Source organism: Tamandua tetradactyla, chromosome 6 (genome assembly GCF_023851605.1).
Source record: "Tamandua tetradactyla isolate mTamTet1 chromosome 6, mTamTet1.pri, whole genome shotgun sequence".
In the NCBI taxonomy this organism is placed as follows: domain Eukaryota; kingdom Metazoa; phylum Chordata; class Mammalia; order Pilosa; family Myrmecophagidae; genus Tamandua; species Tamandua tetradactyla.
In genome coordinates, this window is record NC_135332.1 from 182,375,322 (window position 1) to 182,403,007 (window position 27,686).

General features: G+C 54.8%; 1 protein-coding gene across 1 annotated transcript in view; it reads right to left on the reverse strand.

The window, feature by feature from the left end:
* Window positions 1-27,686, reverse strand: part of COL22A1 (collagen type XXII alpha 1 chain) — a 259,058-nt gene that overhangs the window by 44,606 nt on the left and 186,766 nt on the right. Inside the window, exons 35-44 of the mRNA XM_077163316.1 lie at window positions 27,450-27,503; window positions 25,323-25,409; window positions 23,548-23,624; window positions 19,532-19,946; window positions 18,211-18,270; window positions 18,045-18,122; window positions 9,968-10,003; window positions 8,709-8,762; window positions 6,748-6,792; window positions 2,521-2,568 (exon numbers count right to left, since the gene is read on the reverse strand). Coding sequence (XP_077019431.1) covers window positions 2,521-2,568; window positions 6,748-6,792; window positions 8,709-8,762; window positions 9,968-10,003; window positions 18,045-18,122; window positions 18,211-18,270; window positions 19,532-19,946; window positions 23,548-23,624; window positions 25,323-25,409; window positions 27,450-27,503 — 954 coding nt within the window. The remainder of the gene's footprint in view (window positions 1-2,520; window positions 2,569-6,747; window positions 6,793-8,708; window positions 8,763-9,967; window positions 10,004-18,044; window positions 18,123-18,210; window positions 18,271-19,531; window positions 19,947-23,547; window positions 23,625-25,322; window positions 25,410-27,449; window positions 27,504-27,686) is intronic.

Below are 27,686 nucleotides of genomic sequence, written 5' to 3' on the forward strand. Positions count from 1 at the left end.
TGGCCACTGAGCTTCTGATGGACAGGGGCAAAGCACCAGCAATGGAGGCCCCTCTGCGATGGAACCCGCAGCAGAAAGGGGCTGGAAACAAGTCCCACAAAGTTGCGCTTCTCTCCTGTTTCTTGTGGGTTCCTAGCAGGGCTGGATCCTAGCCTGATCTGCCTCAGCCGCAGGCTCAGTGCAGGTCTGCTCAGGAAGACCAGGCTTTCAGAGAGCAGCCGCGGTCCCTGCCGGGCGCTCCACACCGTCTCCCATCGCCAGGAGACCGAGCAGCACTCTGCTTCCAACTAGACGAGCTTGTGCAGCCCACAGTGATGCTACTGCCTGCTGGGGGCACGGCCTCGCCTCTCGGAGCCTCAACCTCCCTGCCTGTGAAGTGGGACCCTCCAGGGCTTGGAAGAAACTAACGAGCTCATGAATGGAAAGGGCCGGACCCAGGGCCTCGTAGGTGGCGAGGGCATAAGGGATTTCAGCTGCGACGCCTGCTGTGGTGCTTTGAGCTGCCTTCCTCCCGAGGTTGCCGCCGTGCTCTTCCTCGGCTCTCTGGGGAAGCCCAGGCAAGTCACTTAATCTCCCGGGTGCATTTCCTTATGTGCTCGTAGGGCTGTCTCCTTCCTTAGGAGATCGCTGTGGGATTTAAGGGAAATCATGCACGCCGGGCGCCGAGCATGCCGCAGGGGTCGTTGTATCTAACCTGTAAGTGTTGGTTCCCTTCAGGTCTGTACTTCTCTTTCGGTTGAGATATTTTCAGCAAACCTACTTTGCTGGGCCATGTGCAGTGTGCTTGTGTGCACGACATAAATGCTCAGAAAAATGCCCATCCAATGCGACAGGCTGCGGTGTTGCATGTGGAAGAGAGGCAATCGCTTTTTCTCAGGATGGAAATAAGCTCCAGGTCATGTCATCCGACCTCTCGCTGGGCCATGTGACCCCTTCCTCTGGGAGGACCGTGTCGTGGCCTCTAATGCTGTGCCGGGCTCCCTCCTGCCGCCGTCCGGAGGGCCCCGGCTCCGTCTCCACAGCGAGGCGAGTGTGGCTCTGTGGAGCAGCGTGAGGGCCGCGGCTCTGCCTCCACCAGCTCCAGAGCCTCGAACAAGTAGTGCCAGGGACACGTGCGCTTGAGCCCCACCTGTGCAACGCAGAGAGTAAAGTCCCACCGGCAGGGTCGCTCGGGACAGACAGGCGGCAGAGCCCCGTGACGGAGGTGTCCTCGGGGTCACGGTGCTGGGCACGCAGCAGCTCTGGAAGCTCATCGGACAGAGCCTCTGAGGACACGGACTCGACCCAGCGGGGTCCAGTCACCAGAACAAGATGAATGAAGCGATAAAGCTCCCCAGGCCAGAGGCGAGTCTTCTGCAATAAAAGATGCCTTCTCGGCAGCTCTGTCAGCCACCCCGGCCAGGCCAGTGCAGCAGGACTCAGCAGATGCCCCCGCGAGGCAGGGCAGCCGAGGGAGGACGGCGCCCTACAGGCCCCCGAAGCCCACCTGCGGGCTTCTGGCCACCGGGTGGACAGGTCAGGGCACCCTGTGGGACCAGGGTCCCCAGGCTGGCGACGACTCCCCTGGGCTTCCCAGCCGTTCCGAAGTCGCCACTGCAGCCTCCAAACAGGGTCTCTGTCCCGTGGCCGAGGACCGTGACTCCTGAGCCCGAAGTAACTCCTGCTCGCAGAGGCGTGAAGAGTGGGGCGTCTCAAGGGGTCACCTGCAGGGCTGACGCGAACCCCATCCCCCCAGAGTGACAGGATTAAGATGACCAAGGCCCATCGGCGCCTGCAGTAAACAAATCCCCGAGCCAGGGACAGTGGCCTCTCGTCACGTCCTCTACTGTGACAAAGACAACCTCTGGTCATAAAACGCAGTAAGGGTCGCAACACTCATTCTTAAACAAAGTGCACAGCTATAGGCACCTCCGTGTGTCGCAAGTGTGAAAGTCCCAGCTTCCGAGAAGGTTTCCTTTCTTCTCCCCTCCCCGGTCTCCTGCCCGAGCAAGGTGCTCTGTGCCCGTCAGAGCAGGCGCTGTTCTTAGAACACAAGACATGAGGACGTGACCCCAGATGCGGCGCCAGGCTCCACCCCAACTGAAGACAGGTTCTAAAGCAGAAACAGCGGAAGGGGCTGCGAGTCCACGCAGATCCCCGAAGCCCGCCTGCCGCGCCCCCCTTGCCCGCAGCCTCCCCAGAGTCGGGCAGAGCCTGGACGAGCTGCAGCCACAGCCTTGGCCCCGCAGCCGCCCGCCCAGGACAGAGCTGCTGTCCATGCATGCCAGGAGGGTGGACCGTGCACCCGGGGAGCCGGAGGTTCACTTCTGCTTGACTGTATCTAATTTAAATTGAAATTGGCACACATGGCCAGCAGCTGCCGCACGGGATGGTGTCGACCGTACGCACTGCCAGCACATAACAGTCTCAACAAGGTTGCTGCTATCGTGATCAAAATTGTCATGGCATTTCTCAGACAAAAAAAGTACTTATTGCCGACATCTCCAACCCTCCATCAACAAACTGATTTTATGTTTTTACCTTAATTAAGAGATTTATGTCCCCTGGAGACAGTGGTAGAGAAGGGCCCTGTCAAAGTAAAAATGAATTAATATATGCACCCATGCATGCACACACAGAGGTATTCCACGCATGTAAAGCACACTTGGCAACACCTGGCAACACCTGATGACACCTGCACTGGGGGTGGCATTCCAAACTGAGCGCAACACACACCAGCCCTGCAGCCAGGCCTGACTATGGCAAGCCTTTCTGGTCTCAACTTTTTCTCCTGGTGGTCTCTTTCCCCTCTTCAAACCCACAGGCCACATGGGTTCTGTGCAGGGCAAGGGGGAACAGGACCCTCTCTCAGGGATTTCCCAGTTGGTAACAGCACTTGCTATCAGCCATTCACAACCTAGTGTGAATTTCAGAAGTCTCTTCAGCTCTCCTGTGAAATAGCCTCTTAAACCACATCTGTCATTACGGGATGATAGTCTCTAATCCTGGAAAGGAGATTTCAGAAATCAGGGCAATTTTTCAAGGCATCTGAAAGCATGTAGTAGTCTGCAAGTCACTGAATTCAAATCCAAACCCACCCTGAGTTGGAAAGTATGCTATTATAATTGTGGCCAGCCTGGAGTCGAAGACAGGGTGGAGGCTGGCTTCATGCTGAGGGCAAGGAGCGCAGACTGAAAGGGAAGTGGAAGCCAAAAGGCAGATGCCTAAGGGGAAGAGGAATCACTAGGTAAGAACCGGAGATTAATGTGCCACTTTGCAAACGTACACATTTTGCAACAAAAAAAAGAAAAAAGAGTGCTACCAGTGAAGCCACTTTAGAGAGGCAATAGATTTTCTCCTAAAAACATCTAGGGAAGTCTATGATACGGGGCACCCACAGCCACAATTAAACTTGAGTTCTGGATTATGAGCTGTGGCTCGAGTCCGGCATCATGGGGGCTAAAACTGTGAAGGGCACCGTGTCCACCCTTTGCCCTGGAGCCTGGTTTCGTCCTCCTTCCGTGGCTGTCACAAGTCTGCCCGAGTGACTGCTGTGCTTACGGTGGGTCTTCCATGCGGGCGCTCCCTGGGCTGAGAGACTGGGGCTGGGTTAACTCAGATTTGGGGGTGCTGAAGGAATTACGGGCACTGCAGCAAGAATTCATTCTCAGTTTTCAGAGACAAAGCCAAGGTGCTCTCTGGATCTCTGGGAGACCCTCGGGAGGGGGCCACCCCTCTCCATACTAATTTATTGAAAATCTGAAAAGGGAAAGGGCACTTATTTTGAGGCCTCATATTTTTTGCCCCGGGAATTTACGGTAGTCAGAGTTTGTGCTGTTCCAATGGGACATCTTCAAGCTGCTGGCAGTGCATAATTTGGGATGTTTTTATGCTGCCATTTGAGCTATGTGCATCGTTAGAGTGAACCCCGTCAGACAGCATGGCAGAAGGGAGAGAGCAGGGAGAGGATTTGCAGTCCAGGTTCAGGGTCTGGAGAGAATTTGATAAATGCCTTGTTCTGACTCATTTCTGTTCACCTCACTGTCTCAAGACACCCAAGGAACAGGGCTTGCCAGGGACAGCAGCTTTACGAAGGTGGACATAGATGCATGGGGCTGGTCTCCTCCACCTGGGGGTCAGCTGCACCCAGCAGACCATGCATTTGGACCGAAGACTTAGGAGCCAGTAGCAGGAGTGCTGGGGCATGGCATGTGCATGCCCTTGCTTGCTGGTGAGCCCATCCCCCAGCTGCCATGAGGGCTGGAAACACCAGGGAGATTGCACGCTCCCCTGGGGCAGCTCACAGCCAGGGACCAACTAACAAGGGGGCAAAAGAGGTGGGCGACTCCAGGTGGACAAGTCTGAGAGGCCACTCACACCCCAGAGCTCCCCGCAGGAGGGGCTGGGGCTGGGCGTCAGCTGAGTCCACCTCTGTCCAGCTGCCCCCCTTGCAGCCTCCTTCCCTCAATCCTTCGCATCTTCACCTGGGAACGCTCCCTCACAAGAATCCCACACAGACTCTGCTTCCAGAGACCCTGACTCAAGATGGGGGTTCCTGGGAGTGGAACTGTGGCTCTCCCGAGGGCTGTGGAGCACTGGAGAGACAGCCCAGGTCCCTGTCTCTACCTGCAGAGGCGTGAATGCGTGTTCTGCTATGGAAGAGGCTGCCAAGGCCTGGGGATGCCGAGCAAGGCTCTGGAGCTTGCCTGGTTCCCAGGGACGACCCCGGAGCCCTGCCTCTGTCCACCTGGTGTTCGGGCCACACCAGGCAGTTTATGCCAACAGTAGGGCCCACCGGGGCCACAGGGTGCCTGTTCGACCTCTGCACAGCCGGGACTAAAGAGCTCAGTCACCCGGGCACCCCATGCCCACCTGACTGATCCCCAATAAAAACCGGGCATCAAGGCTCGGTGAGCCTCCTGCTTGGCAATGTGCCATGCGTGTTGTCATGCCTCGTTTCTGGGATAAGAAAATGTCCATGAGTCTTACAGGGAGAGGACAACTGGAAGCCTGTGCCTGGTCTTTCCTAGGCTCTGATCTACACAACTTTCCCTTTTCCTGATTTTTCAAAATTAATTTTACGACAAAGGCTCCTTTCTTTTGCTGATTTTAATCTGCATCCTTTTGCTGTCATGAGCTCAAACTTCAAGTTTAACAGCTTTTCTGTGTTCTGTGAGTCCTTGCAGGGACTCATTTCAGGGTGGGACTGGGGACCCGGCGCAGTGACTCATCTGACTGGTGAGTCCAGAGGGACCCCCAGAGCCACGGGGCCACACCTGGGGCATCTGCAGGGGAGCATGCCCAGTGAATCTAGAGGCCCACGCCCACCTCCACCTCAGGAGCTCTCTCAGTAATGACGTTTCCTGTGGTGACCAGCTGTGTGGCTACCATGCTTGCCCATGTTGTCAGCTGGACTCTGCAGACTTAATCCTATCGGCAGGTGCATTTCCAGGCCTAGACTCAGCACAGGTAATGGGAACGCGGTTTGGAATCTGCTGTGAGCCCTGCTCTTCCACCCAACCAGTACCTTGCACCCTGGGTGATAAAGCTGAGTCTCTGAGGCTCATTTGGCTACTGACTCTGTAAGAAGAGGTAAGGGATCAACTTTCCCTAACCTGCCATTTGATTTGTCACTGATCCCACTGGAAGGTCCCCAGTGGAAAGTTCCAGAACCTTCCAGACCATCAGGCACCCCCAAGCTGGTGTGCTGTGCTCATCAACCTGAGCAAGGAGGAAAGTTGATCAAGTTCAGAGAGGCCCCTGGCCTCAGGGCCTTGTCTGAAACGTCACAGGCCAGGCTTGCAAAGGACAGGTGGCCCCCAGACCCTCTGCCCAGGTGAGCGTCTTGGTTTCTGGAACTTACGTACTCGGTCTTGAAGCCTGAAATTCCCCAGTCTCGATTTCCACTGTCTCGCCCATCTCAGATCACACCTTTAAGTGGAATGATTTCTCCCGAATTGGCCCAGCCCGTCTGCCCACAGCCCTGCTCACCTACTCCCTTCCTTCCATGCAGGAACTATCCTTGGCCCGATTACTTGGATAAATCTTTTGGGGCTCCCTGAGGAGATTCTGCCACTGTACAAAGAGGTGCTGACATTACTGAGAAAAGGGTAGAGAATGGACACATTAGGAATGCGTCCTGCTGGTCTCCATTTTCTCAACTCCTGGGTTCACGTTTTATCCTTCTCTGCCATGCTCCATATGCCCCGGGAGCTGGGCCCCTGCAGTGTATCGCGGACGGGCTTGCTCAGGCCTGTGGCTCACCTGGGCCACTCGGAGGCACTGTCAGGAGACGGGGAGACCCAGGGCTGCTTCTCAGCTGCTCCCTTCCTGCCTAGGGTCAAGCTTAGTGGTCATGGCTTTGACCCCGACAATTGAAGCTCAGTCTGCTCCCTTTTTTACTATTCTAGCTCCCAGGAGGCTCTGGAAATATTATTTAGGCCTAGTGGCGGCAATGGCTTCCCCTTGTGTCATCCCAGCATCCCGTATTAGTTCCCTCTGTCCCTCGTTAAAGTCTCTGAATTTCTTGAAGGAGCCCTGTCAGATAGTCAGCACTCATCTAGAATAGTCAGGTGACATTAGAGGAGTCAGGTGACAGAGGAGTCAGGTGACATCAGAAGGGTCAGGTGATATTAGAGGAGTCAGGTGACATCAGAAGGGTCAGGTGACATTAGAGGAGTCAGGTGACATTAGAGGAGTCAGGTGACATTAGAGGAGTCAGATGACCTTAGAAGGGTCAGGTGACATTAGAATAATAAGGTGACATACTGGTTTACCAGGAGGTCCTCTTTCTCCTGGATTTCCTGGTAGACCCTAAGAAAAGAAAGGAAGGAGTCATTAACTTTTCTAAGTGCACAGTCTATGCACCACCCCTCCCCCAACCTGGGCCCAAACTCTGCATTTGCCAAGTGTAACTCGGGGAGAAAAAAATCACACAACATTAAAATTGACATCAACGAAAGTCCACTATCAGGAAACATTTGATAGTGGCAGAGTCAGCTTCCCTCTCTTACAACCCATACCCAAAACACAAAACCAATTCATGCATACAGAACATAGGCATGCTTATTTTAAACTTTCGTCATCCTTTTCCAAACAGGTGGAAAAACTGGCTTTGAAAGGAGAAGGGGGATTTTCATAAGACGGCAATGTCGCAAATGAAGGAGGTAAATGTGACTATTCGGAGACAAAAATTAGAGAATAGCTCTAGAGAGGCATGTCTGAGTGATAAACACAAAGCTTACAGGTGCCAGACATCTTTGCCATATAAGAACTCATGGTCAGGAACTGGGGAGAAAGGAGGAAATATTCAACTTCCCCATTTGGCAAATTTTTGATACTCTTACAAGCGCTACGGACAACCAGGGCAAGCTTTCAATCTTGGGATTCACCCCTATGAAACTTATTCCTGCAAAGAATAAGCTAAGCCTACTTATAATTATGCCTAAGAGTCAGCCCCAGAAAACCTCTTTTGTTCCTCAGATGTGGCCTCTCTCTCTAAGCCAACTCGGCAGGTGAACTCACTGCCTTCCACCCTACATGGGACATGACTCCCAGGGGTACAAAGCTCCCTGGAAACGTGGGACAGAACTCCCAGGATGAGCCAGAACCCAGCTTATTGGATTGAGAAACCATCCTTGATCAAAAGGGGGAAGAGAGAAATGAGACAAAATAAAGTCTCAGTGGCTGAGATATTTCAAACAGAGTTGAGTGGTTGTCCTGGAGGTTAATCTTATGCATTATATAGATATCCTTTTTTAGTTTATGTGCATTAGAGTGGCTGGAGGGAAGTACCTGAAACTGTTGAGCTGTGTTCCAGTAGCCTTGGTTCTTGAAGATGATTGTATAATGATACGGTTTTTACAATGTGACTCTGTGATTGTGAAAACCTTGCGTCTGATGTGCCTTTTATCCAGGGTATGGACAGATGAGTAAAAAAAATATGGAGAAAAAATAAATAAATAATGGGGGAACAAAGGGTAAAATAAATTGGGTAGATGGAAGTACTAATGGTCAATGAGAGAGAGGAGTAAGGGGTTTGGTACATATGAATTTTTTTCTTTTTCTTTTTATTTCTTTTTCTGGAGTGATGCAAATGCTCTAAAAAATGATCCTGGTGATGAATTCACAACTATGTGATGATATTGTGAGCCACTGATTGTACAGAATGCACATGTGTGAAGATTTTTCAAATAAAATACCCAAAAAAAGAACTCATGGCTGCCATTCACCCATTTGATTCACACATCGAAGTGGGGAAGTTCCATGAGCTGGGCAGGCTGCTTGGCTGAGACCCACAGATGTCTTCCCAGTGCTGGGAGCTCAGCTCTCCCCAAGCAAAGGTCAGGTAAAAGAGTAAGAGCCAATGAGCTCCATGGCATCAGATAATCTGTGGAGTTCCCTTCCAGGCTGGGCCAATAACGTGGAGTAAAGCAGAACCTGCTTTGGGCAGAACAGGTTGGCCATGTAGGTGAGCAAACAGACATGAAATAGGAGACACTGAAACTGGACAACATAAAAGTCTAGGTCACGCTCAGCAGGGACAGACACACAGACAGAGAGGTCACAGAAGAGCAGCTCTCCTGGGCTAACCCTAACCCTATAGCTCGGCCTGGCTACAAGCCAGCTGCATGTGCAAGGAGGCCAGGGGGTGCCGGCCGCGCGGGCTGGGTGGGCTTCCAGGCTGTCTATTAGCCCTTGGAGGAACCCCTCAGTTTCTTTTTACTTACATCCTGGCCAGTGGGTCCCTGGGGGCCGGGGAATCCAGGTAAGCCTCGAGATCCCTGTGAAAAAGAAGAGAAGATCCCGCCAGACCGTAACATGTAAGCACCCGGTGTCCCTGGCACAAGTGGGCTCTTGGTGTGCAAATGGCCCATTGACAAGAAGAACCCGGGAGCCTTCACGGGCAAAGAGCTTCCTGCTCGGTGCTGCGTTAAATGTATGCAGGGGCACGCCTGGACCTCCGCCCCGGGCCCCGGGGGTCCCCAGTCCCAGCACGGTGCTCGGCCAGCATCACCGACTCCTGTAAGGAAGTCTCCCCATTCTGAGAAGGCCGGGACACACAGGAAATGGCCTGGCTACTTTCTCCACGGCCCTTGCTTGCTGGGAGCCTCTCCCCGGACAGATCTGCAGAGGGACCCTCTCGGCAGGGGTGGGGATCAGGCAGGGGTGTCTCAGCAGTGAGGGCCACCTCCTCCAGGCTGAGGGGAAGCATGTACCCCCCACTCACCCCTCTGCCCGGTCTACCTTGCTTGAACACCTCATGCCTACCGAGCAGCTGCTCCAAGCCTCAATTTCCCCACCTACACAAGCAGGCATGGAATTCCTTGTTCCCCTTGCTACCAAGATCACAACAGGGAACAGAAAGTAAAGCATGACCCCACGGCATAAGGTGTGGCGGCCTGATGCAGCCCCAGTGGGGACCGCTGAAATGCTTTCCTGATAAACGCCTACACACAGAGCGGCTTCAAAGGCTGGGCCTCTGAGGAGCAAATGCTCCCTGAGAACACAAGTGCTCTATCCTCTGTCCACAACACCCGTTGAGTTCTGTCTGTGAGTTCTGCCCGTGAGTCCCACCCCCGAGTCCGGCCCCCGAGTCCGGCCCCCGAGTCCTGGCCCCCAGTCCTGCCAGGCAGGAATCTCTTCCTTGGCTCAAGACCACGTGGCTGACGCTGGCGAAGCCAGGGCTCGAAATCAGTTCCTGCAGCAGCTCTGCGGTAAGTTCACCAAAGCATGGCTGTCCCCTGAGGAGGGAGGTGCCCAAAGCCAAGGTGGCACCAGCCTGTGGCCGGCCTGTGGCCCATCGTGGCCCGCCATGACATGCTGGCCGACACTCCCCGCCTTGGCCTTCCCGTCACTCTAGTCAACGCGTGGACTTCCAGGGCCCAGGAGGGAGACCGCAGACACCTGCTGTCGGCCCTGCCAGCTTAGCTCGGATTAGAGACAGCTCCCCCCACAGAGACCTGGCCCTTTATTTGCCATACTTTACCGGAGGCCCCGGGTCTCCTGCTGGTCCGGCTGGGCCCTGAAAACAAACAGGACAGTCAATGAAGCAGGAAGGAGACGCCAAACACGAGTGTTCGTGCCTCAGCCTTCCACACTGGAGGGAGCCACCCCAAACGTCACCCCCAGGCGCCACCCACCCCTCTCATTCACGGACACTTCCCAGGACCCTCTGTCCATGAGGCTGCTGGCGCTGGGTCCCTCTCCAGCCAGCACCTGTGTGGGGGACCAGCCTCCCAGCACCCACTTCAAAACGTGCCGGTCCTTCCCCTCAGGCGGCCTGAGGATGCGGTCAAGGCCAGATGCCCTGGACATGGGCCCCTGGACGAAGCTGCGGGGACCTCCCGGGTTACGGAACAGTGGCAGGTGCAGGCGCACACACGCACACGCGCAAATGTGCACACACACAGCCACGGGTCTGCCATCCTGTGAGTGTGCCCAGCCCCGGGCCAGCCCAGAATTTTGGTCTCCAGCTGCTGCGCTGGCATCATGGTAGTTGACTGGCCTGAGGCACTGCTGCTTGATGGAGAAGCACAGGCTGCCCTGCCCGGCTTCTCGGTTTAGGTGACCCCCACCCCTGGAGAGCCCCTGAGTCCCCCAGGGTGCCCACTGGAGGGTCCCCAGCCCCGGCCCCGCCCTGTCCAGGCCTCTTGGCCCTGGTCTCCTCATGGTCCACTGGCTGCCTCTGTCCGGATGGCCCCCTGCTGTGGGCAACATGGCCGAGTCTCCTGGCTCACCACATCCACTCACACTCACCTCCACCCACGCTCACCTCCTCCTATGCTCACTTCCACCCACGCTCACCTCCACCCATGCTCACCAACTCTGCCCACACTCATCGCACAGACCCAGGCACACATGGGCCCAGGGGATGGCACTCAGTCAGAGCTAAAATCTTAGAGCACAGAGAGAACTTGGGGGTTATTTGTAATTTTTACAAGGCCCAGAGGAGATAGGGGACACCCGGCCTTGCCCACGGAGCTCCCTCCCCACTTGTGCACCCAGGATTTGCTGGCACAGGGCCCATGGCCTCCCTCGGGTCTTGCCGAGAAGAAGGAAAGATTTCCCACAAAGGCGCAGGTTCCTCGCAGCCTGATGTCACAGGTCTCCTAAGGCCTGCCCACCACGTGGCCCCAGAAGCGGCGGTGAAAACGCAGACTAAACCTCGCTTTAAGGGCGCTGCACTCAGCAGAAAGGCGCGCAGGGCTGGGCACGGGCAGCACAGGTGGGCGCCCTCAGCGGCCAGCTGGGACTCACAGGCCACCCCCACCAGGCGACGACAGGGCCGTAAGTCTTTGATTTTTGCTTTCTCTGTGAAGGGACAGATAACAAAGCTTTTAGGCTTCGTGAGTGAGGCCACTTTGATGCAGCTACTCACCTCCACATCGGAACGTGGAGCAGCCACAGGGAGCCCTGAGAGAGGGCACAGCTGCACTCCGGTACCCCCAATCATGCGCCCAGATGCCCCAGTTTCACGCAATTCCCTTCGGTCACGAACAGTCTTTCTGTTAGCCAATTAGAAATGCAAAGTCCATTCCTAGCTCAGGGCTGCTCTAAAACAAGTGTGGGTCAGGCCTGGCCTACGGGAAGCAGTTTTCTGATTCTTCGGTTATGATCACAGTTATGGAGACAGAACAAAAGGGGAAGATGTCAAGGGAACCACCTGTCTGCCCAGGATACGGGCACAGAGAGGGTTCGCCCTCCTGCTGGCCTCCCAGGAAGGGGAGGCCCTGACACAGAGGCCACAAGTAGTTGCAGCTGGAAACCAAGGCAACCCCTGAGGCACCTATCAAAGCAAATGCAAATCACCTCTTAGAAAACAGAGGGTTCTCTTTGATCTGGTCCCTGAGGACAGAACTCACAATCTCAAATTCACCACAAGTGGACAGAACAAATAGCAAATTCAGACTTCCCATGAACTTCAGACCATAGAATTATCAGATACAGGCAAGTGTGGTTTGAGAGTGTTGTGTACCCTGGTAAGGGCATGTCCTCTTATCTTGATTCAATATTGTAGGGTGAAAACCTTTTATTAAATTGTCTCCATGGAGACTGACCCACTCAGATGCGAGTGTGACCTCTCGATTAGATCACTTCCATAGAAATGTGATACACCCAACTCTGGGTGCGGTCTCTTGAGTAGACAGAGCTGTGACTCTCCCAATCAAGGTGGTCTTCATTAATTTACTGGAGTCCTTTAAAGGGGGAGACATTTTGGAGAAGACACAGCTGCTTTGAAGCTGACAGAGATGCATTTGGAGATGCTTAAAGAGCTGACAGAGCAGATGCCTAGACACGGATGTTTGGAGATGCAGATCCCAGCAGACGCCACCATGTGCCTTCCCATGAGATGCTGACAAGCCAGAAGCCAGAACCCAGAGCTATGTCCCGGAGGAGCTAAGTGAAGGCCTTCCCGGATGACAGACATTGGCCCTTCTTGAGTCAAGGGATCTTTCTAAAGATGCCTTAGTTTGGACATTTTTATGGCCTTAGAACTATAAGCTTTTAACTCAGTAAATTTCTTTTTTAAAAGCTGTTCCATTCCTGGTATATTGCATTTCAACAGTATTAGCAAACCAATACAGGCAATTAAAAAAACTCTACTCCAAGTCTAAAAGAAGAAGTTAAAAACAGTAGAAAATAACTTGACATTATCAAAGAAGATCTAGCAGATATCAAAGGAGCCAGAGAGACCTTCAGAAATAAAATATATAGTATTTAAATAAAAAAATTAATAAACAAGTTGAATGAATTTGAAAGTAATATAAAACAGGAATTTCCAAGGACAGCTGTCTTTAAGAATCACAGCAAATGTTAATTTATGGGGATTAATTAAAGCAGATGGGGCTTTGGGGGAGCTGAATTTAAAAACGAGAAAAACATAATGACCGTGAATGACCAGCCTAACATCACAGTAAACCTCTGAAAGTATCCTTTTACCTCTTAATGAAATGATCTGAAAAAGCTCTAGACTATCATAGACCTTCTGTTCCATCCACCCCAAAAGCTGTCTGTCTGTCTTCTGTAACCATAAATCTATCTCTATATCTCTATCAACTATTCCTTTCTTTTCTTCCTCCCTCCCTCCCTCCCTCCCTTCCTACCTCTCTCCCTCTCTCCCTCCCTTCGTCCCTCTCTCTCTTCCTCAGAATTCCATCTCACTCCAAAAATGACTGACACAGATCCACGAAGCACACACTGGCCAGGGAAGTTGGGCGCTGCACGCATCACGGCTGTAAGTGGAGGGGTCTCACAGCGCTTGTCCGTGTGCCAGGAGTGGTGCTGGCAGCTCGACACACAGATGCTCCTTCTAATGCCCACCTGGAAATAGCTTGGAGTTAGGGGTCACTAGGGAACTTACCCAAGGTCAAGCAAGTGAAAAACTAGACTGAGAACTCCACTTGCGGTGTGTTTGCAGAAGCCGCTGTTGCCTCCACTGAACCTCACTGCTCTGCCAAGGTGGACGGTGCTCAGCGACCAGAGGATGCGAACAAGCGTTGAGAGAACAGGTCACTGAGACGTGGGGAAGCCTTCTGAGGCAGCCAGAGGCAAGCACCTTGACTGTTACAACTCACCTGACCTCTTTCTTTGCGCTGATGCTATTTTCTGTGGCTGCATATCTTTACCTTGTAATTGGACAACAACCAGTTAACTTCTTACTGGCCAGTGTATCACCTAAGCTCATCCTAAGTGCCCAACTGAGCTTTGTCAGTTCTCAATAGCCATTAATGGCCCACTTAACCTAGTCTTTTCACTTGCTACCTCATGTTAATTAAGTGATTTACAACTCTTAGCTCAGACTCCTTACTGATTTTACCTGGACTGAACCATTTACAACTCTGCTATGAACTGCACCAATTCCTAAATGGCCATCCAAATGGTCAGTCATTTACTCTGTCCATCAGGCTTGGCTACAACTTCCTTTCTTATGCATCTAATACAAAATCCACAGACGAAGGTGAGTTTTATTGTCTAAGGCCTTCATTGCAAACCTCAGCTTTAACAATTATTAGCTGTTTGCCCATGTGAAGTCAGAATGGAAAACAGCTTTACTAATTATCTTAATTTGCTTAAACTTCCGTTTTCACTCAGGAAACTACAAAGAAGAAACAAAAGCACCTGAGGCAGGCTGATATTCCAACAATCCTTTTAGACCCCTGCCCACGGGAAGGAAGGCGCTGAGATAAACAGTCCAGCCAGCCCACTCACCTTCACCACATCAGCCCATCCCTGCAAACATTCAGCCTGGGCAGCTTCTGCAGATTTGTCACCCAAAGAGCCCTGCCCCAGACAATTCATAGAGCTCCCGTCCTCCACACCTCCCCCTCCCCAAACCCTTTCTTTGTTCTATGCAGGTCTATAAACTGTTTCCCACCACTTTTCTTTGAGCGTTAACTTTCAGTTCTGCTCCCGGGCTTTTGGCTCAGAGTGTTCTGTGCCTTGGTTTCCTGCAGTTACTGGGTCTCTCACGGTGGCGTGAGGCAGAGCAGCACCTGGCATCCCATCATCAGGAATAAAAGGGGCACTGTAAGCAGGGACCCCCCCAGCCAGCGCTGCTCCCTCCAAAGGCTCCCCACAGCTCACAGCTGTTTCATCTGCGTACTTTGAATAAGCATAAAAGTGTTTCCAGGAGGGGACTGTGTAACTTCTGAGTGTCATTCCGAAAGCTGAAGCCTAAAGAGGTTTTCAGCAATTGCAACACTCTTTTCCATGATGTCAGTCCATGTTTGTTCAAGAGTCACTTTGCCCAGCACCCAGATTCTGGACTTCAAATACTACTAATGGGAGCGACAACTCTTGAGAAATGACCAATTCCAGATCTGCATGATGAAAAACACCACAAATCTAGAACAGCTTGTCATTCCAGAGAGCCGGGAGCTCAAACACTGCTGGGCTCACACCAAAGGCACCCAGGCACTAACTTGGAATAGGTGCCCATTGGCCAAAGATGGGACAATTTGAGCATCAAAAAGAATAACTGCAACGTACTAGAAAACACCAAATATGCTCAAATCCACGGGGTCAAAGCTATCCTTAAAAAAAAGAAGGAAAGGAAGGAAAAGAAAACCAATTGTCGGAGGATGTGAGAGGGAGGTGAGCCATTATTTTGAGACAAAGGGAAAGACTCAGTATTTATATTTTGCCTTCCATAGATGAATTGTACAAGAGCAAATGGGGAAACGTTTCTCTTCGTCTAAGTACTCTTTATAAAAGAGGGTCTGAGAAACTAACCAACATCAGTTCACAAGTTTTGTTGTACTAATTGATGGGCGCTCTGGACAGCAAAAAATCCCAACAGCACAAAGAAGCCAGCCCCGGCCCCTGCTGGTGACACCAGAGGCCGCCTATGACCTCCCAGAAAAAGCCTCAAACCTGATATGAGTCTCATCAAGCCTTAGTGCAAATACCAACTTGTAGGAAATACAGGGCACAACAGGGCACAGCAGAGGTCAACTATTAAATTAAATTCTACGCTGTGAGAAATGAAATCTGGTTTATTCAGTAAATAAATAACAAAGAAAAAAAGTATGGAGGAGGAACTACAGATTAAAACATATATATATAAGTATATAACCAATTATTATGTTGATTTGGATCAACAAAACTGCAAAACCATGGCATTTGTGAAAAAGAAGTTTGAACGTTAACTCACTATTTGAAAGTATTGGGGAATTATAGGGATTTTTTTTTTGGAGTTGTGGCTGTGTTAAAAAGCCCTTACCTTTTAAAAATACACTGATGTACTTATAGATGAAATGGTGAATGTCTGGAATTTCCTTCAAAAGAGACATACGTAATAGAAATGCTGCATATCTGAGACGCCCTGTGACCCGACCCGCGGGACAGACGAACCTGGACCTGAGGGAGGGAGTGAGAATGGATAGGGACAAGAGACACAGAGAATGGATACAAGACAGGATTCTGAACAAGTCTCAATTTATCGAGGGCAAATCCAGGGTAGATATCCAGCGGGACAGGGAAGTGTCTTTTAGCAGGTGATGGGCATTGCCCTGCGGCTAAGCCAATCCGCAGAGACTAAGGTAGCAAAAGCGGATCAGCCAAGGCTAGTCAGCAGATTTCTGGGCAGAGCAGAGCGGACGTGAGAAAATAGAAACTTAACTTGAGATAAACACTTAACTTGAGTTGGTACCTAAGATGGTGTTAGACCACAGGGTGGCCAGCAGATGGCGTCAGACACCAAGATGGCAGACACTGCCGCTGCCATAAGCAGTTCCCCACAGCCCTGAAGTAAAACTTGCCTACACGTATTTACACACATGTGTGTAAACACGCACGCACACACACCCTGTTGGCTTTCTCATCTGCTGGTCACTGTAGTTTGGAAAAACTTAGCAAGTCAGAGCCCAAGGGGCTCTTAGTCACGGAAGCCCCTGCCTTGGGCCTCTGCACCGCGACGGCTAAAATCAGGGTTCTCCTTAGAAAGCCCGACTCCCCCCGGGGGACACAGGCCGAGTGCACGGGGCGTTCGCACTCTCTGTGGGTCCCCTGGGTGCCAGGCCGGACGCGCAGCCCCCCAGCGCTCAGGTTAGAGCGGAGCCTCCACCTCTGGGGCTGAGAGACGCTGGGGGCTCCGCTGGGGAAAGCAGCCCGAGCCCGAGGCGCAGAGGGGGCCAGGGCTCCCTGGACAGCCGAGAGAAGCCAGATTCCAGCCGGGATCCCCCTGGCGGGGAGGGGGTCCAGGTGAGCGTCTGCAGTGGGGCCGGTGGCACATCCCGCTGAGAGGGCGCGGAGAGGGAGCCTGGGCAGGAGCGGGAGGGGCTGCAAGCCGAGGGTGGGGCAGCTGAGCCCGCAGCCCCCACCGCAAGCACCCGGCCCTGGGTTGACGCTCAGCCACAGGCGGCGCAGGACAGAAGCTGCAAGCCCTCAGCCGTCCAGGGGGCGGCCTCTAGCCACAAGGGCCAGCTGCACCAACAAGGACAGCGCCCCTCGGCTTCCTCCCCTTCCCTGCCTCGCCAGCCCCCTGGGCTATGCTCGCAGAGTCCACCTCCAGATGACCCCTCGCCCTGGAACGCTGGGCCCGAGGCCGCCTCTGTGGGGGTCTCAAGGAAGACCACGGGGCGGATCTCCCCGGGGCCAAGGGACAGGGCCACGGGCAGTGAGCGACCTGCAGAGAGGCCGCCCACCCCGCGGCACCGTTTAGGGACCCCTTCACACCCGCAGCTCATCTCTGCACCCTCCATGCAGGGCCCCAGGCCCCGAGCAGCCAGGCCTGGAGCCAAACACTGGGTTATGGAACGTCAGCCTGGGTGGGGGACACCGAGTGGCCGTGCTGAACCCCTGGTGGGAGCCAGTGACCAGCCACCTCTGCTGTGGTGCTCGTGGCCAGCTGGCCACCTCGCTCGCGGGTCAGGGCCTGCCCTGGGACCCCGGGGGCCCGCCGTGGCGCCCTGCTTGGCTCGTGCACGTCCTCTGTTCTAGGGACCACCCGCAGCTCGCGCCCATTCGGAGTGAGATTCCAGAAGGAGGAGACCCTGAACGGCACTTCCTGTGCCCCTCTGCCCTTCCTCACCAAAGGAGGGAAAAGCTAGCTGAAGCCAAAAGATAAAGCTCACAGGGTGGAGTGGGGGCTTTTGTTCCTGGGGAATTCAAGCTGAGAATTTCTTTTCAAAAAAGACAGAGACCAAAACTAGGCACTGGCGAGAGGCTACCGCAGGCGGCCTCCCAAGGTCCCAGGTAACAACGGAGCCACGAGCCTCTGGGCCCCCCACCCACTTGGAGGTGTTCCCCACAGCCCAGGCGGGAAGGAGGTAAGGTGGCGGCATAGGGAAACTGCTGTCTCTGCAGCATGGCCAGTGAGCCCCTCCCCCTCCTGTTTCATTCTCTTGCTTCCCATCTAGATCAGATAAGCCTTGGTGTCCCCAAGAGCATTATTCCTACAAGAAGAAAAGCAGGTGTCAGCCCGAAGTTGGCCCACGTGGGCAGACCTGCCACCCCAGCTGACCCCAGGACCGGTGACCCAGAGGGGCCATCTAGAGACCTAGGGGGGGTGCGACTGGAGGGCAGCCAGTGGAGGGGCCCCAGGGCCGGGAACAATGACTCACAGGAGGGCCAGCAGCCCCGATGCCTGCGTCGCCATGGCCGCCAGGAGAGCCAGGTGTCCCAGGTGCCCCTCGGTCCCCCTAGAAAGAGAGAAGTGTTAGATGGAGAGGTCAGTGTCAGGAGGGAAGGGCACGAGAGGAAGGGGCTTCTCCCCTACCCTCTCCGCACTGGCCAGGCCAAGTCCCGCCTGCCATGGCCTTGCACGCCACTGCCGTTGTCCCCTGGGAACTGCGGTCCCGGTCAGCGCAGGGTCAGCCACTTCCTGCGCCCACCCACCCCTTTCAAGGCGCTGCGTCCAGCCTCCACCTGGCTCCCAAAGCACCAATAAGGCCTGTGGCCCACGGCCGGTCCAGACCCCAGCAGGCCTGTCGTGACCACGCCCCATGCCAGTGGGGTCTCAGATCAACGCCACATGGATTCACCAGTGTCACCAACAGCTTACCAAGTACCTGTGTTTCCAGGTCACTTTTCTGGGGGGCCGCGGTGACTGAGCCAAGACCCCTGCCTCCAGGCACAGTGGCTGACAGGGGGTTCGTGTGCCCAGGTTACGCTCTGGCTTCAGCACTCACTACCTGTTGGCCTGGGGAGGGGTCACCTTCTCTGACCTTCAGTCTCGTTGTCTCTAAGAGGCAGGCCATAACAGGCGCCGGGAACTCCCGTTCTTGCACTCACAAAGTGGGGTCATAGCTGGGGCCGGCCGGGGGCCATGGTGTCTGCTGCGTCCCCCAGCTGACGTGCCGGGCTTTGATGGGAGAAGGAAATCGAAAGACGGCAGAGACCATTCTTCGTTCATTAGAGGAGGGGCTGGGGCAGGAAGCCTTCTGATCCGAGACCCACCCTGGCTGAAAACAGCCAGCGTCCACGGTTCGCGTGGCAGGAAAGCCACCTGGTCCAGACCCCAGGTTCTTCACAGCCTTTTGTCATCCCACGTGGTCCAAAACACACGAAGCCCCAAGATCAATCCGATCCAAAGCACGCGTGGACTGAAGACCTTCTTGCTAGGGACGTGGGCTGGTCTTCGGCCAGGCACCGCAGCCAAGGCTGAGCTGAGACGGCAGGCGGCCGGTCCAGCCCCAGCTCTCGCTGGGACAAGTGCACATGTGTGACAGCCCCGAGAGGTGCTTGCAGAGCCCTCACAGGACAGCGTGTGCACACAGGTTTCACGGCAAGCCCTGCCCTGCTCGGTCACTCGCTGCTTTGTTCAGCTTCACGGCTGTGCGCACTCAAACAAATCTCACCAACAGCCAGCCTGTGTCTCAGTGTCCTTTCCAGGGGAAACTGTGTGCCTTGACAAAAAGTGGGCTCCTCGGATGATCTGTGCTCCAGGCCGTGGGCCACTGGACACACAGCTTCCGCGCCCTTCCGCCAACAGGAGCTGTTTGCTCACCGCAAGCAGCAGCCTAGTCTCGAGGTCAGAGGCGACCGGGTCCCCTGCCCTTCCCTAAAGGATGTTCGGGGCTCGGCGCCGAGCCCTGCAGAGAAGTCGCACTCTTGGGATCGTGAGGACCCAGCCGGCCTTGAGAAGGCCCCAGATACGAGCCGTGACCACGTCTCCGCAAGGGCACCAGGCGGGGGCCGTGCTGCCCCTCCTATGCACGCCACCCTTCCCGCCCCACCCTGTACCCCAGGACGCTGCCCCACAGCTGAGGCTGGCTGAGCCGAAGGAGACGAGAGGGTGAGCAGGCAGAGCAGGGGTCAGCTCCTCCTCAGGCGCCAGTGTCCTCCCCTTTTCCTGGCCCACAAGGGGCTTTGCTGTGGCCAGCACTGGGGAGCTGTGGCCCCCCAGCCCTCCCCGCTGTAAACGGTCCCTTCCCCACGTTCTCTGCACATTCCCAGCTCTTCGCTTCTCGTCCCAGTGGCGGCACGGCTTGTGGAATACGAGGTGCCCGAGGCTGCTGGGAAGCCTCACCGGTACACATGGGGAGAATGAGGAACGGGAAATCAGTGCAAATATGGGGAAACTCACGAGCTAGGACTGACCATGACAAGGGGCTGCACCGTGGGAGGGCCAGGTGGTGGTCAGGGTCTCGGGTCCAGCCCCAGGACAATGTCAGTCCCGTCGCCTGACTGGGGACACGCCCCACAGCCGCTCTGCCTCCTACGAACCACCCCAGTGAAAGCAGCCATCAACAGGAACATCCTATCAAACCCGTTTCTTAGGAGGCGTGAAAGCCATCCAAGGGTCGAGGACGATGGAAAGGGAGCACTACACTCCCAGGATTATTTCGTCAGCAGAGTTCAATGACAAAGTCAACTCAAAACACACGGATGACAGAGAAATCCATTTCCTTTTTCACCTCAGTTTCTTTTTAAAAACTGCATGCAGCCTCTCCTGTTTTTATTTTCTGCTTTAGTTTGCCCCCTCCCTGACCTCCCCAGACTGAAGTCCCTGTATGTCTGCAGGGCTGACACCTGCCTCGGCCGCCGCCTGCATCGGGGCTCAGGGCCACACACCCACCATCCGAAGGACCTAAGGCAATCGCCCTGCCCATGAGGCTGCCTCCGCTGGCCCTTCCTTCAGCTGTTTACATGCTTCATTAACCTCACCTCAGTGCCTCACCTGCCCATTTCCTGTCGACCTTCTGACCTTCTGATTCCTCAGGAAGCAGCTTAACAGTGGGAACCTGACACCCATCCATGCACCCACCCCTATTTCAACACATTTTTACCAAGAAGTTAACAGGAGTTAGACCCCACGCAGGCACCGTCCCCTGTGTCCACAGCACCAACTAGAGCAAGGCACAAGCAGCAGCTTCCAGGGTCACTTACCTGGGGTGGGACGGGCGACCCCTTCATCAGCCACGTTTCCCAGGTGCTGAGCTCTGCCTTTGGCCCAAGTCCCCGTGCACAGAGGAGGGGACAGGACAGAAAGGCCCTGCCCTGCCCAGGGGCTCTGCCTCTCCACTTGTTTGTTTATGGACCAGAGGATGCCCACATTTTCCCCTGGAAACTACTTCCAGCTCAATGGACTGAAACTTTTAGAAATCGCACCCGAGAAAAGAGCAGAAGACTTTAATTCTTTATCAGTAAAAGCCAAAAGGTGCAGGGTGAGGAAATAAAGGGCAGGGGCAGAGAGAGGCTGGAGTGCTGACTTCCCTTGGTGCTGGCCGAATCCCTGGGTGGGCAGAGTCTCGCGGGCAAGCCGCTCTGGCAGCCGAGGGTAGCAGAGCTGCAATTCTAACCTGTTTTCTGTGAAGCCGAAGCAGCTTAGTGCTGCTGTGCTGAGTGATTAGGGAGGGCCAATGGGGGGGGATTAAAAATAAGACTTCTCTGTTCCTTCACTCGCTCCAGGCCTGCAGCCCAGGCCCTGGGCCTCTGCTCTTTCTCCCCTTCCCCTCCTGCCTCCCCCTTTCCCCAGGTCAGACCTTCCTGAATTATAACTCATCTTCCGGGGGCTGCTGACTATGGAAACTTTTACATCCAGGCTTGCAAATACAAACAATGTCAACACTGGAATGGGTCGCCTGTTTAAGTCTCACATCCCAGCAAGAGGATCCACCGGCTAAATGGGTGGCTCAGTCTCGGCAGTCCTCCCCAGGGTGCTCGGCTGCCCCTCCCCTGCCCACGACACCTAGAGAACCGCCCACCACCCCAGGCCTCCATACCACCCCAAACTGGCTCACTGGGCCGCTGGCAGAGACCACCCATGGGCACCTTTACCTGGGTCAAAGGCCTTTCCTGTTTGCATCACAACATGCAATTGCTCTCCAAGCCCTGCCTGGGAGGTAGGCTTTGTTTGCTTTCTAAGTCTTTCAAAGCCCCTTTCTAGGGCTTTGAAGCCATTTCCTGTGCACTCACCTCTCTTTCTTTCCCTCAGGCCCCCGCGTGCAGGCCTGGCCCTCCCCAGGCAACGTGGTTCTTCCTCAGAAAATGGGCCTTTCGGTAAATTGCTCACATCACACCAAGAACTCACTGTGTCTCTTTTTACTTGGCTCAAGAACCACAGACTCGCTGCTGGGGGGGCACAGAAGCCTGCAGGCCTCGGTCGGCGGCACTTCAGCACCAGAGAGGTGCCCTGTGCGCAGACTGGAAAAGTCACCCAGCAAAGGTGCCTCACACACACATGACTATTCCCTTGGCCTCAAACTTTCGTAAACAAGCCTTGACGGTCATTTATAGGCAATATTCCCGGGTTTACACGTGGAGACCGCAAAGATGCATCTACAGAATGAAGGAGAAATGGAAACAACAAAACCTCCTAAGGGGCATACAGCCTTGGCTAGGGCTGCCCATCGGGAAGGGCTGCCCGCCCACCAGCGCCCTGGGGCAGTGCCATGCTGGAAAGGGCACCGGGCTGACAGAGACAAAGCACTGAAGACACATGAGAAGACATTTAAAAGTGGGTTTTCGTGAATGTCTGCAAGTAGGTAAAAAATCACACAATAACACAAGACATTTTTATCTGAGACTTTAAATATGTATGTTAAAGTAATGCAGAAACTGTACATTCTAACCTCAATAATGGATTATTTCAACCACGCTCCTACAAGTTTATGCCTGTGACTGGGTCAAATGATTTTTATGAGATGAGGGCATATTTGTAGCATGCTCTCTTCTAAGCGCAATCTATTCCCTGCCTCCACGTCTTCTCCTGTGTTAGCACGCCCACCTTGAGCTCCTTCCACCTTCTTCCCTTTGCCACCTGCCAGGTGTACTCTCAAATCAGACCAGAGTCCCTCCTCCAGGGAGCCCTCCAGAGTCATCCCAGCACTGTGTCTGCCTGCTTTTCTACCTGCTTTTCCCTGGACTGTGGCTGGAGGCTGGGAACAGATCGCATTCGTTATCGTCATTCCACTGCCCACCATAAGGCCTGGCACGCAGGAGACGCTCAGCGGCATTCAACGACTAATTAATAAAGTATTGGCAATTGAATGCATACATGAATGAAGGCGCGCATGCCCACCAGCATGTGAGTCAGTGTAAGGACAAGTGTAGTGCAGGAGCTCCGCTCACTCTCAGTGCTGACGGAAATACTCGGCGTGGATTGGACCAGCTTTCTGAACAAGGAGGTCACTGGCTAGCACTTGCCGAAGTGTTTTCCTTCCATCGGGTGCAACAGTAACAGGGGCTGGTGGAAACGACCCACTGTCACCAGAACCCCCGTGAAGTCCCCCACGCTCGGCCGCTCCCTCTTTTCCCTGTGACGGGGTTACCACTGCGTGCCCAGGAGCTCCTAGAAGAGGCCAAGGCCCTGGCGCTGGGGAGCTCGAGCTGCAGAGAGGTGAGTGAGGGTCAGCGCGTGTGGGCTCAGCCAGTGCTCGGGTCACTCAGCCCACTCCACGCAGCAGTCCCAACGCAGAGCTGCTTGGACCTGCCGCTGGGCAGGAGGAAACCCGTGCGTTTATCACTTAATCCAGAAGTGCTGTGCCCCTACGGTGTGCAAACACTCCGTGTAACACGTTAGAGGTGACAGGACCCTCAGTTGAGGGAAATGGGACGAAGCATGAAATGTGAAGTGGACGAGGCAGAGATGCTTCCGACATGATCCCCGCGGCCCCTTCCTACGTGCCCCCCAGCACCCCTGGCTCCCCCAGACAAGCACTTGCCTTTGTTCCTTGGAGTCCAGGCGGCCCAGGAAGTCCCTGTGAGATGAAGAACACAGGACAGTGGCGGCCCGCGCTCACCCACCCACCGTGGCCCCACCGCCTGCCCCACCTGCCCCGTGATCTGCTGTTTGCCCACCACCAGCCCAGCCATGAATGAAGGAAACTGCGTGGTTCTGAGCCACAAGGCCCTGAGTGCGAATCCTGCCTCTGCCAGCCTCTGCCCTTTAGCAACCGTGTATGAAAGGCTCACACAGGAGGGTGAGGCCAGGCTTCGGGGGGTGCACACGACCCCGGCCTGACTCTCGGCCCTTGCTGGGGTCCAGTAGAAGGGTCTGCAATTACAGGCTCAAGACCTGCCCTTGATGGCTTGCGCCTCCCAGGATTAAAACCTCACATTCTCCTTGGAAAGTCCAGGCTGCTGAGCTGGTGTGGAGAGGCGGTATGCCCAGCCTCTCGGGGTGCAAGCACTCCCACTTTCTGGCTGTGTGCCTTTGGCGGGTGATTCACCTCTCTGCACTTCATTCTCCCCTACTTCAAGATGGGGCTAACGTCCCTCACCCCCAGGGTAGGGGGAGGGTTCACTGTAAGGCACTAAGCACTTGGCACTGGTACAGTACACGGGTGAGACGGCAGCAGCCAGCTGAGTGCCCCTTTCTAAAGATTTACACACATCCTCTGAATCCTGGGACAAGGCTGCTATTATCACCACGTTTTAGGAACAAAGAAAAGGAGGCACAGAGGATTCAAATTTTTTCCAGGTCCACAGGCCCTCTCCAGGTGGCTGTGAGCTTCTCGAGAGAAACAATGTCTATTCAATGTCTCCAGAGCCTGCCCTGGGTGGGCATGGGGAAACCGAGGCAGATTGCATTACTGATCCCAATGGTTTGCTCCTGCCTGAAAGAGAATTACGCATGCCCACCCCTAGCCATGGGGTGGCTTCCCGGGGAGTAAAAACGTCTGCTCTGTTTAGCCCAGGCTTGGCATGTGAGCAGACACGAAGGACCCTTGCATCCCAACCAAGGCTTTAAGAGTCACTGCGTGTCTCTGCTGATATTTCTTTTTTTATTTTCGCTCTCTGCCATGAGAATGACATGCCCCAAACCTGGCATCTATTTTACCCTGGGGTCAAGAGAGAGAAGACAAGTGGTGGAGAGTCACAACAGCCAACCACCAATGCCAGCATCCAAGACACAGGCAGGTGTTCTGGGCTGACAGCAGCTGAGATGTGGGGGGCTCTTTGTTACTGCAGCAAAGTTGACTGAGACTTATTAATATGTGTTCAGGACACACTCCAACATTCACAAGTCCCCACGTACATAATATCCACATGCTTTTGCACACATAGCTCCTTCTTTTTGGATCACACTTTTCTGCCTGAAAATAATTTCTTCTCAACTTTCACTTGAGCATGCATGCTACTCCCTCCGGGAGGCTTTCCCTGACTTCACACTTAGGCCAAGAAGCTCCTTCTCTATACGTGCTCCCATGCCTGACCGCAGCTCTGGCCACGTGTTGGATTGTCTGAGCTTGAGATCATGATCGTCTGATCCATCCCAAAGCCATGGCCACGGCTGTGCACAGACACCTGCTGCGCCCCCACACCGGCACCCCTTCCCCAACACCCTCACCCCCAAATGAGGCCTTTTCTGCAAAGTCTGGATGGCGAGCCTTTTCTCCGCTTTGTTTGCATTCTAGTTGGCTGCTGCAGGCACAGAACCCTGGGCATCCACTTACCGGCTCTCCGTCTCTCCCTTTCCCGGGAGCACCAGGGTCGCCCCGGGGACCAGCCGGGCCTGGACGCCCGTCCTCACCCGCTGCTCCCTGAAAGGCAAGTGGACAGTGTCCAGGCAGGATCAAGGGCATGCAGAAGCCACGCTCTCCCACACAGGGCCAGCCCAAGGTGGTTAGATTTCCCAGCAGCTGCTGCAGAGAGCTCATCCCTTCTGAGGGCAGGGGGCAGGTCACAGCACGTGCACGTGGGAAGGACCCAGAGGCTGCCCGTCCAACCTCGGCGAGCACAAGCTGCTCTCAGGTGCCCTCCAGCTTCAGTGAGCCCTGAGAAAGCCAGATCGGCCTTGCCACCCCCTCCCAGCCGAGCAGTGTCCTGCTTGGGAGGTGCCTAAGGAAGGAAAAGCAGGTCTCCCCTCGCTCACTCAGGGCACTCACTCTGCCTCCCCACTGGGACTGCTGTTTCACCCCGAATCTCCGGCACCCGCCTCGCATAAGGGTGCTACAGTGTGATCAGTGAACACTCCCCAAATCCAGGAAGCTTTCCACAGGCTGATTAACCCTTTCTCCCTGATAGAGTTCTTTTGTTCTAAGATTTGGCTTCCCACCAAAATGCAAATTTTACATCTTTTGTTGTAAAATCTTGCCATTGGATAAAAGGGCAAGCGCTCCTTTAAGAGATTTCAGGTAGAGCCGACTTGAGGATACCCAGCTGAGCTGTTTACACCCTTGCCCGGCAAGGAGGGGACCTGGGCAAGGGAGGACCTGGGCACGAGGGTGGGACAGACCAGCAGGCACCTTCTGCTCCGTTCCCACCCTGGGTCGCCCAGCTCCAGCTGATCTGCACCTCCTGGGATCAGACTTTTCATCCCCACTTTACAGGTGAGAAAATTCCAGTGCAAACAGGGGGCCTCTGTTCAGAGCAGGTTTCTCAGCCTCGCAGGGCTGACATCTGGAGCTGAATGATTCTTTGCTGCAGGAGACTGTGCACTGCGGGGTGCTCAGAAGACACCCAACTCGTACCCACTAAATGCCAAGAGCACCTCCCAGAGGGGACAACCAGACACATCACTCACTCCGTTTGAGAACCACAATTCCCACCCAAGTTTAGGTCTACTGATCTAGGACATTCGGGAGGAGGACCCCAGAGTCCCTACGGGGTCAGTCCAGAGAGTGCCTCAGATTAGATTTCCCAAGCCCGGGCTCAGGGTCACCAGCAATCACCCGAGACGCTTGGCAAGATGCGAGGTAAGAGAAATACAAAATGACATTCTCCTCTGTTCCTGGGTGCTGACTTTTTGGGGGGGGACAACTTGTCTTTCTTCTTCCCAGTAAATAAAGCTCTGCCTCATAGCTTGGGAGGGTTTAACTGCGCTGGATAATTGGATGTCTGGAATAGAGAGAAAGCACGATTTGGCCAGACAGAGCTAGCTCAGCGGCTCACCAGCCACGGGACTTTGGGCAGATTAACTAACCTCTCTGAGCCTCAGGCTTCACATGTGGAAAACGGGAACTCATCTAATCACAGCTCTGCGTGAGGATTATGTGAGACGATGAAGGTGCCCGGCCTCCTCTCTCCTTCGAGAGACCGAATGTGAAAACGGACAGTGGCCAGACCCTACCCAAGAAGCGGCCTCAACCCACAACCTCTGCAGCCACCAGTCAGGAAAGTCAACCACAGTCTCTGCGGCCCTTGGCCCCGTACGCCCAGGACTCGGTAAAAGACTGCCATTTTCTCTTCTTGGCCCCACTCCCGACTCAGGACCAACTGGAAGATGCCAGATATGCCCCCCAAACCAGTGGCATAGGGAGCCTGGCTTGTGGCCAGCCACCTCCAGTGTCCCCAGGCCAATGACCTCCACACAGAGCATCCCCCAAGCCCCCTTCCCCACCCGAGAGCCCCCCTCCCCCACCCGAGAGCCCCCCTCCCCCACCCGAGAGCCCCCCTCCCCCACCCGAGAGCCCCCCTCCTCTGCCACAGTCCGAGTCCCTGCTTGCTCTCGTTCATGAGGCCGTCGCTCATTTCCACCCCCACCGCTTGGAAAGACGCCTCTGGTCCCTGGGTCCCCAACCAGGCTACGAGGGCAAGCTGCTTCGGTGTCCCCTGTCTGCGGGATAATGTCCCCATCTCACCTTCTCACCACGCTCTCCGACATTCCCCGAGGGGCCTCTGGTGCCGGGGGGGCCCTGAAGAAAGGAACGTTACTGGCTCGCTGAACTTGAGGCTTACTGGTCACTCTGGATGGCCTGGGGCCCACGGGAAAGGGCTAGCAGCTCCTCTCTGTGCACAGTGACAGCTCTGCCCTTCCCCAGACCCCACCCCCGCCCGGACAGGGGCCTCCTTGGGGCTGAGGCTCTCGGCGGGCAGGG